The sequence below is a fragment of the Ambystoma mexicanum genome, chromosome 9 (genome assembly GCF_040938575.1).
Source record: "Ambystoma mexicanum isolate Mex_15411 chromosome 9, UKY_AmexF1_1, whole genome shotgun sequence".
Lineage (NCBI taxonomy): Eukaryota > Metazoa > Chordata > Amphibia > Caudata > Ambystomatidae > Ambystoma > Ambystoma mexicanum.
Genome location: NC_090931.1, coordinates 892,598,912 through 892,617,983, shown reverse-complemented (window position 1 = coordinate 892,617,983; position 19,072 = coordinate 892,598,912). Strand labels below are relative to the sequence as shown.

Genomic DNA, 19,072 nt, shown 5'->3' with positions numbered 1-19,072 from the left:
GGAGCCCGTATCTGCACAGACGATCAGACAGATTGCCTGACCTCAAAGTTTTCAAACCTAGGAAAGGAATATGGGCATGGCTGCCGAAATCATTCGATCCAACGAGCAAGAGATAGCAGTCACTGCCGCTGAAACAGACACTCCCCAAAAATGTCGATAAACCAAAGGACCAATTAAAACAGATAAGGCTAAAGTTGGGCTCGTGGAACACGAGAGGGCACCAGCACCTTACAAAATCGGGAGGAATCGATTTAGGCTCATTCAATGTATTATGCCTCCAAGAAACCTGGTTGGAAGGGACCCCTTCTGGCAGTTCGTAACGGCTCGGGGATAAGCCTTCTCGACAAAGCGTCAGAATCCTACGGCCATTTAGCTGCCCTCTTAACCTGGGACGCCTATGACAATCTGAAATTGGCGCCTAAGAAAATAAAATTGGGGATACTCACTGTTTATTGGAACCCCCAGAGAACAATAACTAAAGCATTCTGTGCAACTATAGGTGCAGTAATTGATGAATTTCAGGCCAATCACCAACTGTCCAATATCCTTATCTGCGGTGACCTGAACGCCACTTGTTCCAACTCGAGTTCTAGACCGATAATAAAATTACCAAGGTCTGCTGCTGATGAAAGAGGCTCTGAATGGCAGGCGCTTATGACCTCAAGATCCTTCTGTAACGCCTGTCTATTGCCCGAGCAGACCAACTGATTGCTACATGGGAACGAGCATCATCATTTGCAGCCTTGGACTATATATTTGTTTCTACAACTTTATTGGACAAACTCGACCCATTTAAAGTGCTGAGGTCTGAAGAAAGTGACCACAAACTTGTGTCCATAAGTTGGTCTGCCAGCTGTATTCAAAAACCTTCATGGAATGCTACTATTGAACCAAACCGGCAACAAATTAGGCTCAAGCTATCATCGGCAAACATTATTGAATTGGTAGAAAAATACAAGTGCCAGTTTGAAGCTAACATAGACGAAGGAAAAGACCCCATAGTGGACTATCAAGCTTTACTTTTGAAACATCGCCTGCCGAATAAACACAGCCAAATAAAAGGCCCCCACGTCTATAATATAACCCTTGTTGAACGCCGTTGTAAGCGAAGGCAGCTCAAAAGACTCACTCTCAAACTAAACACCTCAGAAGCATGGTCCCAATTTTTGACTGAACGTAAGAACTACAGCACTTGGCTCAAATCCCATAAGATCATCTTATATCAACAAGACGCCGAATGAATGCTCCAGGTCGTTGCCCAAAAAAAAAAGGAATTTTGGTCGTTGGTCAGGCCCTCGGGCCCTCAACTCAATGAGATACTAACAAACTCTGTAAGCGAAGATAATTGGGTACTCCACTTTAAGAACCTCTTCGCCCGCACTGCAGAAGGTGCGACATGGATCAAAGAGCCCATTTTAGTTCCTTGGGTGGACATCACAGACAAGGAGGATATCCTTAGAAAGATCCAGAAGTTAAGTCTCCAGAGCACCGGGACCGAACGGCCTCACCAACTTTGACCTAAAGCAGTACCCGGAAGAATGTGCGTCCATGATCAAATATTTTCATGTTGCAACAAATACAAAACCATTCCTTCATCTTGGACTACGGCGGTGGTGGTCCCCATTTTTAAAAAGGGCTCTAGAGAGGACCCGTCCAATTACCAGCCGATATCGCTCCTGGACACCATCGGCAAGATTTTTGCCTCGCTATTGCTCGAAAAATTCCAACATTGGGCTAAATCCTCACCTTGTGCAGACCCGCTCCAAACCAGCTTTCTGAAAAATGTTAATACATCTGCTAACATCATGATTCTTAACATTCTAAAAAGCAAAGTTTGTGCTGGAGCTCCTCGAGTGTACCTTGCCTTCGTGGACTTAACCCAAGCATTTGACAGGGTCGATACAAGCTGTGGGCGAAATTAGCGGCCTGGAATTGCCCTTCTTCCATCTTGGCACCTATCAGAGCTCTCCACACGGGAACCTCTATGCGAGTCCACCTAAGTCAAAACGGCTTGCTGTCTGCAGAGATTCCATCGTTTAGGGGGGGGGGTCAAACAGGGTTGCCCCTTGGCTCCCGCACTTTTCATTGCCTTCCTTGCGGACTATAAAGACTCGGTACTTCAAGTTCGGGCCTTTCCACCAAAAATTGGTTCCACGGAGGCCGCGTACCTACTGTACGCGGACGATACGATCCTGATCTATCAAACCCTGATCGGGCTCCAGCGAAAGCTTGACCATCTGGCGTACTACCTATCTCTCAATAACCTGGAGTTTAACAAGAACAAAACTAAAATCTTGACTATTGAAAAAGCGCCGTCAAAAAAAGCAAAACCAGTATGGTACCTGGAAGGATCAAAGTTGGAGTCAGTCGACCATTTTAAATACTTGGGTGTTACTTTCGACTGCTCCAAATCTGAGACCCAAATGCAGCGAGTGCTTTGGTCCAAAATTCGCAACCTCGCTGCTCAAACAAGAATGCTCGACAAAAAGTACAGAAGGTTTTCTTTGTTGCCTGCCATCCAATTTTATAAAACCAAAGTCATTGTGTCAATGGGATATGGCATGGACGCTTCCCTCGCAATGCCAGACACTATCTGGCCAAAATTGGAGGGCTTTTTCTGGCGCTCAGTCCTGCAAATCCCTACGTCAACATCTATTGCAGTGATTAGACGTGAACTGGGCCTGCTTTCCTTAATGGCGGCAATGAACAACAGCAAAATCCAACTATTTAGAAAACTCTTGCTTCCGGACAGTCCGACTATCTACGCTAAGATCAAAGAGGAAGCCGCCAAAGGGACATGTGCTCAACTCTCTGACTGGTGCGAAAGGAATACCGCCCTGTTAGACTCAATAGCTTGCACAGAAGAGGAGCTGATGGTCAACCCGCTGAGGATAAAAACCAAGATGGAGGATCTAGATTGGATTAAAACCCTAAATCAGGCGTCATCAAACAGATTATTGTCCCATCTACCTCGAATAGTGTTTAAAAGAAAAGAGGTAGCAGAATATATAAAAATAATTCCTAATAAGTCCTTGAGAGGAACATTCCTCAGAGCGCGATTCAACCTTTTACCTACTGGGGAAATCTTGAAAATCCGATCCCAAGCAGCAACAAATGTATGGAGACTTTGTCAGGACATTGACCAGCCGGAAACCATTCACCATCTAATGATGAAATGCCCCGCAACGCAAACCTTCAGTAAGACCTACATCTCACCACTGTTTTTGGACAGCGACCTCCGGGAGGAGGACCTTTGGTGGACTCGTCTGTTGTCCATTGACAATACTAAATGGACGATCGCAGCAGCAAAAATTCTAAAACTGGCGATGTATAAAATTGAAAATCTTTCATTTTTAGCTTTTAGTGTAAACTAGACACAAACATTCTCTCCTGATTTTCCAGATCTTTCAGTCTTCCTACCACCCTACGTCTCAAACTTCAAAGTCTTTCTTTTTTTTCACTCCATTCTTGTAAAAGCCTTAATTGGCTGCAAACGAGTAAATACAAAAAAATATAACAGAAGTAAGGGTGAAAAGGAAAGTGTGAGGGTGGTCAGCAAATCACTGCTAGGAATTACCCGGGTCCAAAAAAGTATGCACCACTACTGTTGAAAACCCATGGTGTATATTACACTTCCTAGGAGGATAGAATCCCAAGTGTCGGAGATAGCGTGGCTAGAGCACAACACCCGAGTTCCATAGCATTCCGAAACGAGCATTGGCAATGCCAACAGTGTGCGCTATTCTGTAGGCATGGGAAAGACACTTGCCAGGCACAACCATAGTGGTATCAACTGGGCATTGATGGTAGCAGGTGAAACAATGGTGCAAGTACCTGGGCATCTAATAGAAGTGCTTTGGCAAATGCCTCATACTTATACACAAGGCAAAAACTTTGGCTTAGTCAATGTTTTTTTTTTTTTACACATGGTTTCAGTGAAGGACACGCATAGTGCTTATAAATAGAGTGGCTGAGGGCCGACCTAGTTAAGACAGCTTTATTACACTAGTAGCAGGTTTACAACTCCAATTCTCCAGCATTGGATCTTTCATGGATTCACATGCTTAGGATATTCCCCGTCGACAGACTGGGAACCCTCGGTACGCTTATAAAGCCGTTTCCCATAGGACACAAAAGTGTCGGAAGTTTTCCTATCTATGTCGTTTTTGGGGCCGGTTTTATGTCAAAGCTTGATCAAAGCAAGCTCAAAGAGTTCTCACGAGGAGGGGTTTGTGGTGGGGAGGGACAGGAACTGGTGTAAATGGCCATATGGAATAGCATGGCCCTGGGCAGTCATTCGATGGGAAAATAACTATACGACACCTACAAGCTGTGTGTCCCTCCTCATATGCCATTTCCCCCTATCTGTACACTTATGCAATAGTTTCTGCTTATAGGTGTCGTAAGTGACACCTAATAGCCCAAACTAAAAACGATTAGAGGACTGCCTTTCTGTTAATAACAAATGCAATAATTTAGAACATTCATTGGTTTGTCCATGCATCTCGCTGTTTGAGAGAGAGAAACCCCTTTTTTATATAAACATTGGCTACCAGGGCCCTCGATCTACTGAAAGCAGTGAGTTCTAGAAAGGTGATTTTTTTACCTAAAATTAAAATGGAGATGGTGCCCTTTTCTTTGTTCACCACCTGAAGGCTGCTGAAACATTGTAAGAAAAGACAAGCTTTTAGAGGAAAGAGTGATGGTGCATTGAGGTCCTAAATATCATGTGTGAAAAGAGGCAATATGAAATTATCGTTTTTTGAAATCATCACCATGTTGGAGCAGACGTTTTAGAACTCCTTGCAAGAGCTCGAATGGTAATCGTACTGTTATAAATATGTTCAGCCTGTATAAATCATATATTCAGAATCTGGATAATTGTATGCCACTTGCATGTTTGTAGAGAAGTTGAATTCAAATGGACCTCTAAATCGGTATGACCTGTGTTTGCCAAAATACTATTCAGACACTTGATAAGCAACATTACTAGTATTTTCTATTTATTGAGATTTATAAAGCACAGTATCGCCATTTCTATACTTTTAGCGATACGTATAAAAGATATAAATCATCAATTAAGTTCCCGTTAACTGAAAAGAATTCACATTTGATCATATAACCAAACTTTCCATTTCTTCCTAGAAGTACTCTTAAGATGCATTGGAAGAGAAAAAAAGTTGGAGAGGCCACATTAAGAAAAAAGTGAGGAAGGCAACTAAGAGAGCCTCTAATAATAACAGGAATACTCTTAGATGTCAGAAAAATCTCAAGACAATGACAAAATGATGTGTGAATGCATACTCAAACCTGTGTTAAAAAATCAAGGGGATCCTTGATAAAAATGGTGACCTTTTCAAAAAAAGCTAGAGGAAACTTGGAACCACCTTTATTGACCTTTTTAAGACGAACCAAAATATAAGGAACGTGGTAATGATAAACATCTTCACTAAAAGCCCTAAGAAACACATTGGCGTTAGTGGTATGCAGACAATCAAAGGCATTTTTCTTGTGGGCATTGTGATGTTTGACATTTGACACAGACATTTCAAAAGGTTGATGTTGGTTTACCCGAAATGTGGATTCAAAATGATTTCACCAATTGAGGAAGCAATATTATCTACATGATCACATGCCCGTGTGGCAAGAATGATTTGGGAGGAGGGGGATGTGAGAAAGGTGAAAACATTAATCAAAGAACATAGGAAATTTCTGTGGATACGTGCGTGTGTCTGTTCGAAATGTCCAGCATACTTCCCAACATGCTACAACCCTGATTTTTGGCATGTGGGTAGGTTCCATGGTGTAGACAATGTAAAAAGTATAAAATATCAATATGGCTTTTGTATAATTATTTTTCTTTTTAGTAGGAATTACTGTGCAAAGCATGGGAACAACTGCTAGTGTACTATAAATAGAAACAGCCCCTTAGGTGAAACATTTACTGACACTTGGACACAATCATCAGGAGTTTAAATGACAGTGATGCAGAAATTGTAAGGACCATATAGTGTTTAGAAAAAACAAACACTACTAAAATGTGATCAAATTGTTTTATTCCCCTACAAAATGTCACGAAGAGGGTCTCACTGAGGATGTGGATTGGTGTAAATCTGCAATTGAAGGGTCAGCTCATGTAATTGAATAGCTCTGGAGACAACAATGGAACCTTTTTGTACAAAGATACATTATTAGTAACCACTGAAATAGGTCCACATTTGGGCAGCATGTTTTATGTGGAATGCACAGCTTATGGCAGTGTGAGTTCCCTCATGGTAAGCATTCTCCTATAGAGCAACAGAAGCCATGCTAAAGTAATTTGAATCACGCTCATAAGCTCTTACAAATAACTGCACTAATCCATATTTTCACAAGCGAGGAGTCCAAGCAATATTACTGTCACAATATTTATTTCAAACCAAAAGCAATCAAGAGGGGTTACCTAAAAGGAATCTGTATATCAATGAACAAATAAAATGATTAACAATATTGGGAATTAAACATATAAACCGAAAGGTTGCTGTATAAGGAATAGAATGGTTCATATTTTCAATGTGTCAGCACAGATTAGAATAAGACTTTTAATAAAATAAAAGCAAAAATAATCAATTTTCTTGCATTCATAATTTATAGGCATAAATTAAGACAAGACTGGAGTAGTAATATCTGAAAAGGATCCATAATATATGGATCAATAAATTAAAAAAGACAATCCGCATCCATACATTTTCTATGTGAAATTAATATTTTTAATTTAGAAACTTGCCACACAAATGCATGTATCCTGAGTTGATGGCACACATTGATGTTTTATTTACCATTTATGGAATGCAGCTTTTGTATTAATTGTGATTTATCTGAATGTTATCCACAGATGAAGACTACAGTATATGTCTTCAGATCATGTAGTTCAAACCACTGGACAATAAGGTTTTGAAAAAATAGTTATCCCTGAAGAAAGTTCTATGCACTGAAGAAAGCAGGACAGAAACATGTCGATAATAAATTAATGTGTGAAAATGTTAAGTACTAAGAGGTCTTTGTCATGTTTATATTGATTAGATTGAGGATCAGTAAGAAATAAGCCAGGATATATCTGTGCACTCTTGAGTTGTTTTTAACACATTCTGGTTGGGAGGGCTTGAATCTAATTAAACCATAGGTAGGCTCAGTCCCAATCCCTCAAACATGCTGGCTGGGGCACCTGGAAGCTCTCTGGGGAATCCCTAATGTATAATATCTAGGCATTTCTCCACGTAGGTGGCAGGCATTCCCCTCCCTAGAGCACTGGCACAGTATGGTATACCATGTGGCTTTGTGTCACCTATCAGGGAGCAGCAGTCTGCCATTCTTCACTTTACAGAAAACCATTTTCGTTTTACTCCTCAGTCCCCTTCAACACTTAAAGAAAAACTTAAAAAGATATTCAGAGGGATTGTACAGTCCCCCCTTAAGAGGGTCTACAAACATCAGCTTAATGTTTTCATTAAGTACACTCATTCACTAATGTCCCATCTTAATATGCCTGTTTTGCAAAATATTAATATGCAAGTGAAGTGGCAGAACACAACTACTGCATAAACACACCCAAAAGCTATTAATGCAAACGGATCACTACACACTTTTCTCATCTACCATCACTAGCGATAAGTAGATGGCTATGTAACAGCTTGCAGAAAAGCTTACTGTTATTCCACAGTCCTCGCTTCATGAAACCCATGCCATTTCACATTATTGTACAGTACTTGTACTTTGTTCACATTATAAATGAAGTGCTACAATTACAAGAATGAAATATGAAGTGAGCCTGAAAGCCAGAATTAGTTGATTATTTCACAACTGATTTTGGACAATTTAAGATTGCTCTACACTATCCTGTGAGTTACTTTAGAGTCTAGCAACCTTTCGATGGTAGTTCTGGGAAAGACCTTTACAGTGCAGCATATTACAGAACACATATCAAAGTCTAGTCAGCATGGCAACGATTTAAAGAGTTTTTTTTTGTGATTCAGTTTACTTTGCAGGAAGCAGATTGGAAACCCATTTTAGCCTGTGAAATTAATTTGTCGAAGTCCCAGGATTCATTTTCAATCATTAATAGTATAAAATCTGCAGCTGTTCCCTAAATATATATTCAACACTGATGGAGGTTTCTCCGGCAACTCAGTATTAAAATAAATCATCATAGTGCTTGCTACAATATCGCTCCTTTCATTAATCTGTGTTTCTATTGTTACAACTGCTGCTATGACATCCCCAATTCCAATTGCTGTACTTCCCATGGCCCTGCTCCTCATTTATCAAATTGTATCTACTCTAATCTTATTTACCCCTTTTGTTCTTCTCATTTGTTCCCTATTAATTTGGCTCTTTGGAATGCTCACTTAGTAACAAAGCCCACTCAAGTCTTAGATGTTTTAATTCGTCTGAATTTGCACTTTTTATGTATTACAGAGACTTGCTTTTTGTCGATTAACACAGCTATCCCTGTTTCTTTCCACTTCTGCTCTCTCTTTTCTGCACACTCCTCGACCTACTGGCTGAGGGAGGGGCAACTGGTATTCTTTTTCACTCATTGTTTATCTCCACTCCTGTTTCTTTTTCTCTTCCAACTTTTATTTCCTTTGAATATTTTTGGACTACTTTTTCCAAACCTTACTCTTGACTTTCTTGCTTGTTTACCGTCCCCCTGGAACTATGGCCACATTTTGTGATGACATGGATGCTCTAATATCTGTTATTTTGCGATGTCCAACCTTATTTATACTCTTGGGTGACTATAATTTACATCTTTCCTCTATTCACTCTTCTCTTCCACTTCTTGCTATTCTTGTTTTTTATCGTTTTGCTCTTCATACCCCTTCCTTTCATGTATCTGAGTCCTGTTTGGACCTTTTCTTTACGTCACCACTGTCTACTTCTTCTGTTTTTGCTCACCTTATTTATTCTTCTGATCCTCATCTTCTATTTCTTTCTATTCTCCCTTCTTCTCCTCTAACTAAATCATTGTGTTCTGGTGTACCAATCTGTTCTCTTCAGAATCTTCAGCTTTCAACACCTCTTTGCTCGCCTCATCTTGTTTTGCTAGCCTTCCATCTCATTCTTTCTTTACTGCTCTATCCGCTGATGATGCAGCCTCTGCTCTTTTTTCTTTGCTCTCTTTCTCTGTTAACTCTTTATATCCAACTTTTTCCTTTTCTCCTTCTCGGAAGCCACCCCAACCGTGTTGTGTCTCTCATCTGACTCTATGCGGCATGCCCCCTTGAAAGACGTTGACGCAAAACTGTTTGCTTCTGATCTTTCATCTTTTTCCTCCTATCGTGCACTATACGACAAGGTTCTTTTGGCAGCTAAATGTTCATGTTACTCTGATCTTCTGTGTGCTCAATCTGCTCACCCTCGGCGTTTGTCTCAATCACTCTCTCGTCTACTTTCTCCTCCGTCGCCTGACTGTTCTCTTAACTCCACTTTAACTTCCTCAGACTTTGCTTCTTATTTCTCTTCAAAAGGGGCCACTCTTCGAGCTGCCATTATTCTTCTTTCTCTTTTTCTTTTTCTACAATTCGAACCATTTTATAATTTCCCCCCATTTCCAATTCTGATACTTAGTCTGTTCTAGTCCGTGTCCATGCCACAGTTTCTCTCTGATCCTATTCCTTCATCACTTATACCGAAAGTCTATCCCTCACTGATTTCTTATCTTACTGCCCTTTTGAAATATTTCTCTTTTTACATCCACTTTTCCTTCTTTTAAGCATGCCACAATTCTTCCTATTCTGGAAAATACTTTGTTACTTGAGCTGGGATCTATATTTCACCTCTTCTTCATGGCGTTCCCCTGTTCTTGGACCTTTCCTCTTTACACTTCTACTTTAGTGGATATTATCTCATCTTTCGGTATCTCACATAATTTCTATGTGGATGATACCCAGCTCTTTCTGTGTTTCTCGCCTTTCATGTTTTCCATTCACAGCAGTCTTGCTTCTTGCCTTTCAGTCATCAAAACATGAATGTCTTATGTTCTTGTTCTGAACACAACCAAAACAAAAGTTCTCCATTTCTCTGCTAACACTCTTCTTCCTACTCCTCCTCCTTTTATCTCTTTCCTGCCTTCTCTTCTTCCTATTTCTGGTTCTGCTCGTAATCTTGGTCTTAATCTTGATACTGATTTATCTTTTTCTAATCATATCTTGACTATATCTTGCTCCTGTCGTTATCACCTTTTCAATATTCTGAAAGCTTGTCCTTTTCTCACGTTTAATGTTACTAAACATTTGATTTCTTCACGCTTATTCTATTGCTGTACCTTACTCTTTGGTCTCCAAGTCTGTTGTTTGGCAAAGTCAATGCTGCCGTTAGTTTGTTATATTTACTTTCCCATCATGATTCTATTTCGCTGTCATCCTCTTGGATGTCTATCCTTTCACTTGCGCCTTAGTTCAATTTTCTTTGTATTGTATTTCATTCTCTTTTTGATCTTGCGCCTCTGTATTTTTCAACTCTGGTCTCTTTTTATGTGCTTTAAGTTCTCAGACTCAATTCTTGTTATCAGTTCTTCAACCCCCTTGCGCTCAGTCACGGTTTTGTTGCTTGCCCAATATCACTGGAACGCTCTTCCTCTCTCTCTTCGTGCTATTACTTCTTACTCTTTATTTCGTACTTCTCTAAAAACAACCTTCCCCAGGCTTAAGACAATTTTGAATAGCTTGTGGTTTTACTTTAATTGTACTGTAAGAGTACCTTGTTCAGCGCTTTGGCATAAGGCGCTATAAATATTTCAAATAAAATACAAATAAAGAGTCTGTATAAAAGACAAGGACATCTTATGATGGCTCTGCCATGTCTAGTTTGCCATACTGTTGTCAAAATGTTGGGAGGTTTCAGCTCCTGCAAGCCTGTGGCTAGCATAAACATGAACCCCCACATAAACCCTTGCTGTACATGGAGGCTTCTATTGTGGAACAAGGGATTCTTTATTCACACAGCCTCCATTACAGGCCTAAAATTTCCAAACCCTTGGACATGAAGTATTGCACTCTTATAGCTAACCATTTGTGGAGCAGGGCATTCTTCCTGACTCACTTTGTTGTAGTTTCTGTGGTATTGGATTAAGTGCAGAATCCTTCATCAGTGCTGAATGAATATGTTAAAGCCTGAAAGTCCCAGGGCAAGTTTGCATTTTTTATTTCATTTTGGTGCTTTTTAGATTTGCCTAAAGATTTGTTTGAGGCTTTTGTCTTTTTTTCCTGTATTAGTTCCTTTTGAGTGGTTTATATTATGAAGTAATTTGCAACTCCTAATGCGTGAAACACGGAATGTTGTGTCCTAAATGTTCTCATTTTATTATTGCTCCTGTCAGGAATAAGCATAGCCAAGTTCCTTCTGAAGTAACTCAGATGAGTCTAGCGACTCTGAACTTGGGGAAGTATTATAAACTGAGAGATGGGGATTGTATGAGAATGTTACATCCTTAATAAACATGGTTTCTGATCATAATGTTTCTTTTCACCATCTTTCATTACTAAGAATTCAGCTTCTGTTGAGCAGTGTTTTTGTGCTGTGGCCTCTTAGGGTCCTTGTGTGGTATCTGGTTAGAAAGAAAATGCTTAAGACCGACAAGGCAGGACTTTGTGTTTGCCGTTAAGCAAAGAAGCTCCAGGCAGAGGACTTAATGCATACGTTTCTGTTATGGACTGGACATTTGCCATTAATGGGGTAAATGCATGTGCTACTTCTAGCAAAGTAGTGCTTTAATACTCCAATCATACACTAACTTGTTAATATTTGGAAAGCTCACTTTGGAGATACCTTTCATTCCTGAGACTAGCATTCTTTAGACTACAATGCTAGGGTTGATATTAAAGTTGGTTAGCCCAGGCTCAAAACTCGTACAAGCTTTGTTACGGTCAACCTTCACTATTTGATCTTTTTCCTCTTATATATATGACTCTGAGGTATGAAGTGGGCGCATCACAAGACGTTTGTGTTCAGCACCAAAGTAAACCAATTCTCAACATAAAATTGCATGTTTGATAAGCAAAGAAAGTTTACCTGTTTCAGTGTTTACCCAACAACATTTAATAGTGATTGCTATGCTTCGATTTATGAAGGGACCTTCCAATCATTCTATTCCTGGAATTAGCAGTTTCTAGGTCTAGAAGGTAATGGAAATGGTGGTTGTGTGTTGAGTCTTGGCATACCTTAGATTTCTCACTGTTGATGTAATTTATTCTTACAAGCATGTGTTGCTATGTATAGAATGCCTTATCCCTGTACACCCATTACTGGAAGTAAGCAACTTTGTATTCTCTTATCCATTGATTTTAACCCAGCAGTAAACTATTCCCATTCTATTTTTTACAGGGTTTGCAAAGAATGGTCCAGATATTTCTGGCTTGGTTTAAAAATGGTATCAAAATGTGTTTTTGCAAATATTAACTGTATGCAATCGCTTTGCCACAGATGCTCCCCGTACCTGGGGCTAAGAATTTGGTGTGTTGTGGGCAACTCTCCTTATTTAGCTTTCGGTGCACAGTTGAATATCTAATGTTCTCTCCCTATATAGCATCTGAGCCGAATTTGAAATTGCGATCCAGGCTGAAGCAAAAAGTAACAGAGAGACGTAGCAGCCCTCTTCTGCGCCGAAAGGAAGGGCCAGGGATTACCGCTCTGAAGAAACGCTCCTTGGACATTGCAGGTACCAGTGCACGGTGCATGTCCTCTTCAGACCATCCCTACAACATACCAACAGGAAATATCATTTAAGTTCGCCTTTAAGATTTGCATGCTTTCTTTGAGTCACCTAGATTGTGTCCTTTTAAACATTTGAGGGGCTTTATTCTCCTCAGCTGTCACTTCTCCCAATGTTTCTGGTTTCACTGCAATGGGTGTTATCAGACATATTTGCCTAATCGCTTCATTGTAAGTTTGATTTTCCCTCATTGTAGTTTCTGGTACTTTGCTTACAGACTCTGTGTGTAACAGCGCTCCGGGATCTGGTCCAAGCTCACCCAATAACAGCTCTAATAACATCAGTGCAGAAAATGGAATTACCGGATCTGTTCCAAGTAAACAAACAGAGGTGCTAGTCAGTGGTCTTACTAAATACACTAAGTGCACCTTTGCAGTAATGGCTCTAGTTTTACACCAAATCCAGCAAACTTTACTCAATAGTTTCTAATGTCTCTTTGGTTTTCAGCCTGGCCTGGTTCAGAGATTGACAAATCGAGATGGTGCTATCAGCCAACTTCCCCTTTACACATCACCATCCCTACCAAATATCACACTTGGGCTACCAGCCACGGCAACATCCAATGTAAGTTCTTAGTCCAGGGACCTTTTGTAGTGTGAAGGCATGAATGGAGTGAGACATTTTCAGGGATGGATGGTTGGGATGTCATTGCATCTCCTTCTTTAGTGTACTATGCATGCATGCATTGGTCTTAGCTGTTTCGGCAGCCAGAGTTTTTATGTTGATGAGTTTGTACTGGCAGACATATTCCTAAGAATTCCTTTGGATAATGGATGAACAGATAAATATCTTAGTATTGTGTGATGGTCATTATGCAGACACATGGCAAAATCCATACCTCTTCTGACTAGATGCCTCATTGTAGGGTGGAGCAGGACAGCAAGAGACTGAGCGTTTGCCTCTCACCAATATGCAACAGCACATTACTCTGTTTCCCGGTGCTCACCTGCCACCGTACCTGAGCTCCAGCACCTTGGATAGAGACGGAGGAAATGGACACAGTGCACTCCTACAACACATGGTCTTATTAGACCAGCCATCATCACAGAATCCCCTGGTCACAGGTAAGAAGCTAAAATAAAGTATTGCTTTGTGAAAGTGTTCTTGTGTCCAACAATCTAAATACAAATGTCAAAATTCAGTGGCTTTATTGATTTCCATATCAGTTATTTAGGACTGCCTTGATACTTATTAGGCTCTAGGAGTGGAGTAACTTGTACCTGAAGTGTAGCATTCCTGTTCCACACACGTCTTAAACTCAGATAAACGTAATTATCACGTTTGCCTGTGGTCATGGAGTATGTGCCCACAATGTGGCTGTTTCTTTGAGAAGTATGTGCCCAGCTTAATGTCCCTGTTTTCTTTTACCTCTAGCGAGAGTGGGCCATCATTCCCTTAATTAGCATGCATCAGCCCACCTCATAGTCTATTTGGTTCTCGTTTTCATGGTCCCTTATGTTGGACCCACCTCATTAAAGATCAGATTTTCAGGCCAATGAAGGATTTCAATGTGACATATTTCGAAAGAGGCCACTGCGATCTAGCCATTTAATTTGAATACAGGATACTGTAAAGCCCAGATTTACATGTAACATATTACAGATGAGAACTGTCACTTAAGCTTTCTTAAAGTTGCTAATTTTGGTAACTCTTTGCCTTGCTCTATAACGAGACCTGCTGAGATCTAGTGCAATTTGCGACTGTTATTGAGTATGAATAGACCTTGCACCTTAGAGTACCAGTGGCAAAGAGCAAGATACAAGAAGGTTCAAGGATGTGCTCTGTGTGCAGTTGCTGCCTCCTTAAGTGAAAGGCAATTGCTTTGTTCCTGCTCTACTCTTTGTTACTGGAGAGTTTACTGAATGACACTTCCCCTCTTCCATCCCCCTTCTCTTTTCTCTCTCCTCTGCTGTTTTGTGTCCCCTCTGTATTATCTTTAGACTGGTATCTTTCAGGCTTGGGGGCATTGCCCCTACATGCAGACCGGGTGTCTCCTACAATTCACAAACTGAGACAGCATCGCCCACTGGGCCGCACACAGTCAGCACCACTCCCGCAGAATGCTCAAGCCCTACAACAGCTAGTGATTCAACAGCAGCATCAGCAGTTCCTGGAGAAACACAAACAGCAATTCCAGCAACAGCAGCTACATATCAATAAGGTAAGCGCCTGTGGTGTTAAAAACAAGAGTTTTGTTTTCTCAACCCTTCCAAGGATTTTCCTCTGTGCACAGGGACAAACATCTGGAGGTTTCCTATTTGTGTGTTTCATTGAGCGATCAGTTGACTCATTAGATTCATTTTATGGTTCTCATTTGGATAACCAATAATTATCCTGTTTATTAAGACTGCTTTCAGGGAAAGGTTTGCCGCCCGCAGGGATGATGTCAGTGCTCTGGGGCACAGGGTTCATTTTGCGAGAGGGAAACCTGATGAGAATCTAGTCATACCAGTTGATCAGAGAAGGGCTGTATGTGTCTCTAGATTACATCGAGATGTGGGGATTTGTAGATCAATAGGTTATGCTTAGAGGTGCTGTGTTGCTGGGACAAAAAGCCATACTGTTATACAAGAGCTAGGGATGGATAGAAGTCCTGCTGTTGAATGAGAATGTGCTGGTGAGTAAAAGCCATCACAAAAAAGGGGAGGGGTTCCCCTAAATGAACCAATTGAAAAAGCAATTTTATAGAGCCACACTCACATATAAAACAGGTAGCTATCATGGACTTTATCGAAATCAATCTGATAGAAGGCCCACACGTACATGGAAAAATTAATTATTTATTGGATAGACCCATAGGTCCTACACACATTAGACATTTTTAAATTCCATAAAATCTGCTTCAAAGTAAACGGAGCAAAGACCACCTTAGACCAACACATGTATTTGCAACAGTTGATGGAAAAACGAAGCATATATAGCGATGTGCTAAAACAGATATTACATACTGTGTAGCCTATAACGCAAACAATCCGGCATATACATCACTTATAGGCCTTTATCAGATGCAATTGACAATAGGCCAAGGAGTAAATGCAGAGGTGAATGCTTGGCTATACAGACCACAGTATTGACAAGAAATTGGACTGAATCCTATGGTAGCTGGCCCTGTCTAGCTAAATCAAACAAGGTTAGCCGGAAACCAAGACTTCATAGACCATAAATATGAAATTATAATCTAATCTAGAGACACATCCCAGGTCTACATCCCAGAGAAAATGAAGACACCCCAAAATGCAGAGGTTGTGCAGTCGGGACGTTTCGGCATACAGTGGAAATGGCTGCCTTTTTCAGGACCTCAAGGGATGGTTGGAGCACTGTTGGTGTGAGAATCCAATATTACTGAAGGGTTAAAAAGAACAAACAAAGAAAAATGTAATAGAAACACGGGGTGCTATCAAAAATAGAAACCTAAAAATGATGCACCATCCACTGTATGTGCCACCACAAAGAAAATGAAAATGATTGTCCGCCTTAGTTTACAACACCTTGTGTAAAATGATGTTTGTGACCTGCCTCATCACCATCACCCTAATACCAAGTGTCTGGTCTGAACCAAAAGAAGGTAACTTACTGTGCAATGGAAATCTGAGAATACCAGAAATGAAGCAGCTGATCACCAAGGATAGATGCCTGCCTGTGAAGGATATCTCCTATAGCACGCCTATAGGGAGCCAAAGGTAGAGACAGGCATGCCACAATAATAAGGGCTGATGTCAGATATTAAAGATTATATAATGATAATATTGACTGAAACATACTGAGGTGATGGACTTATAAGGTAATGTGTCCCCAAAGGGGGAACAGTATATCCCTAATGCAGTCGGCTACTAACCTAGATGTAACATATCTAAGCACGTACATGCACTACATAGTCTGTGTCCTACCTATATCTGCACTCAATGCACACATATAACAATAACAGGCACAAAGAGTGGCTCACCCCCAGCGGTGTGGATAAAGGTCTGTAGGCAAGCTGGCAAATTTAATCTAGTGTAGGGAAGAAGTTATTCCGTACGGAGAGAGAGGGATCCAATTTAATTCCAATGGATCTGTGGAAAAATCTGGAAAAGCACAGAGATGTGCAATTGTATATAGATAATTTACCTCCTCGTACCTGTAGAATACTCAGCATATAAGTTTTTATTCACATAGCTTCATGCAGACCATGGAGCGCTACTCACCCAGGATGGCGTAACAATGTATGCCTAAATGGACTGGCATCTATGCCTCCAATGAGTGGGCACCATTTATTCGGCACAAATTCGGCTGTGCATCAAGAATTCTGTAGGGGAAAAATGAAATATATATCTCAATTAGCCACGGGCCTATAGAGTCTAAATGATGAGATGACTGGGTGGAAAAGCAGTACAAAGTACTGGCGGGCCTAGGAAGACTCCTATCTCTTCGGGGGAGGAGACGGAGAAACAGGCTGTGTGTGCCGACGCCGCTAGGGGCGTTGCGGTAGACTACCACGCAGACCGTAAAACAAATAAGGAAATAGTTACCTGGTGGTCCGCTCGAATCTGCCACAGTTCACACATCTGCCGTGGAGGCCATTGAAGAGTCTGAGCCTGCATGTAACATCTGACTTAACGTAAATCAGAGGATCCTGTCACGTGTCGAGGAACCACGTACTTGGATGGACATCGAAACAGGACTGGACGCAGGCCATCTATGTAGTGCAATCTACAAAAGTAGGCTGCCCCTGGGAGCCTACAAGGCAGATTCCTGAGGTTACAGTCACGTTGGGGTAAAATAAAATGCATTGAAACCGGAGGCAAACTGGATTATGATGCAGGGGCCCTATGGCTGGAACAGTTCAATACATACCTAATCTGGAGCGCCCCCTCTGGGCTCTTAGATGGGAGACCATGTCAAATGCTAGAGTGCCATACTGGTATTTGAAATCACGACATATGCCTAATAGAACATGAAAAAAAGTGAGTGCCTGATAAATGCACTAACGGTCTATCGTGGTAGGGAATATGATGTTAGTGGGCTACTGCAGATGTACCATAGCCAATAGTTACATTAGCCAATTACCAGTACTGTGGTGTGGCCTCGTTGAGGCCATTCTCCAAGGTGTCAAGCCGATGTATCCATCTCGCTTCCGATGTTAGATGAGAAAAAGCCATACATTTTACTTGAGGGCATTGATGATGTACAACATACTAAAATATACAAAGACCTTCTTTGGACAGTGGGTCATCTCATAAACTGAGAGAAGCTGAAGGGATAGATAGAGGTCATGCAGTGATATGGGAAGGCACTCTGGCTTAAAGGTCATTTATTGCTATAGAAGGTTGTTGGTGGACCAGAAGGCATGCAATGAATGTGAAGGCCCTTTTGAACCACTGGGAGCGGGTTCAGTTGTTAGAACAGTTATCTCCCACCATTACGTCAGGAGCTTACCTGTATCTCCCAGTGATTAGTTCTCCTGCTGCCTTAAACATTGCTGCCACTCTGACAGTAAGAGAGCAAGTTAAAATGTGAAACACAAGACAAGCCTTGGCTTTAGTGTATGGGTGGAATATTGAAAGTGCTACCTTGCTAGAAAATGCACATGCATGGGAAGGGAGTAAAAAGGCTGCACACAGAATATGCGACTAAGACCCACATCAGAAAACACCAGATGTTCTCGACAAGTTAGAGCAGCTTACAAGTAAAGCGTATGTGCAAGCAGCAGTAGTGCAGCTGAGCTGTCACCCCCAGATCGAGGTATATGTGAATTCGACGCTGAAAAATAAATGAACTGTCAGAATAGCTGTTGCTTACAGTGGATTGAAAGCACAAGGCTAAGACAGCAAGTGTCATATCAAATAAATGTAATGTGTATGAATCACATTTATACTGCTTTTCAGATTACTGGACAGATAGTTTATCAAAATGATTTGGAAACTAAAGCAGATGGAGATCAATTATTGTAACTTATTTCATGGAGTGTTGTACAATTAACTTTCATTGATCATAAATTGAACTAAATGTCCTCTGTTACTGTGATTTCCTAGTCCATCACTGCAATAAATATGTAGTGTTAATTATTTGAGCCAATTGTGAATGCAGTTCCCAGAGTAGTTCTTGCCAATGGTTGGTAATGCACCGTTAGTCCTCCTATAACCCAAACGATGAGCCATTTCAAAAGCAAACATTTCAGGTTCTTGGATATTACAGTGTAGTTATGCCAGGGGTTACTTTAAAAAAACAACCACCAATGCCTTTACCATGCAAACGGAATGTTGGGTGGCTTTGTTTTAATTAGTAGCTTTGCATTATTTTCATCACAGAAAGGTTGACGCCCCCTTTGTTAAAGGTGTTGGT

At 40.9% G+C, this 19,072-nt stretch overlaps 1 protein-coding gene across 6 annotated transcripts in view; it reads left to right on the top strand.

Annotated features, from left to right (window-relative positions):
• Window positions 1-19,072, top strand: part of HDAC4 (histone deacetylase 4) — a 2,586,716-nt gene that overhangs the window by 1,743,714 nt on the left and 823,930 nt on the right. For 5 of the 6 annotated variants that reach the window (XM_069616021.1, XM_069616018.1, XM_069616019.1 and 2 more), the window contains 5 exons: window positions 12,566-12,697; window positions 12,969-13,081; window positions 13,199-13,315; window positions 13,617-13,815; window positions 14,692-14,912. In XM_069616021.1, coding sequence (XP_069472122.1) covers window positions 12,566-12,697; window positions 12,969-13,081; window positions 13,199-13,315; window positions 13,617-13,815; window positions 14,692-14,912 — 782 coding nt within the window. The remainder of the gene's footprint in view (window positions 1-12,565; window positions 12,698-12,968; window positions 13,082-13,198; window positions 13,316-13,616; window positions 13,816-14,691; window positions 14,913-19,072) is intronic. The other variant, XM_069616020.1, reaches the window with a different exon arrangement.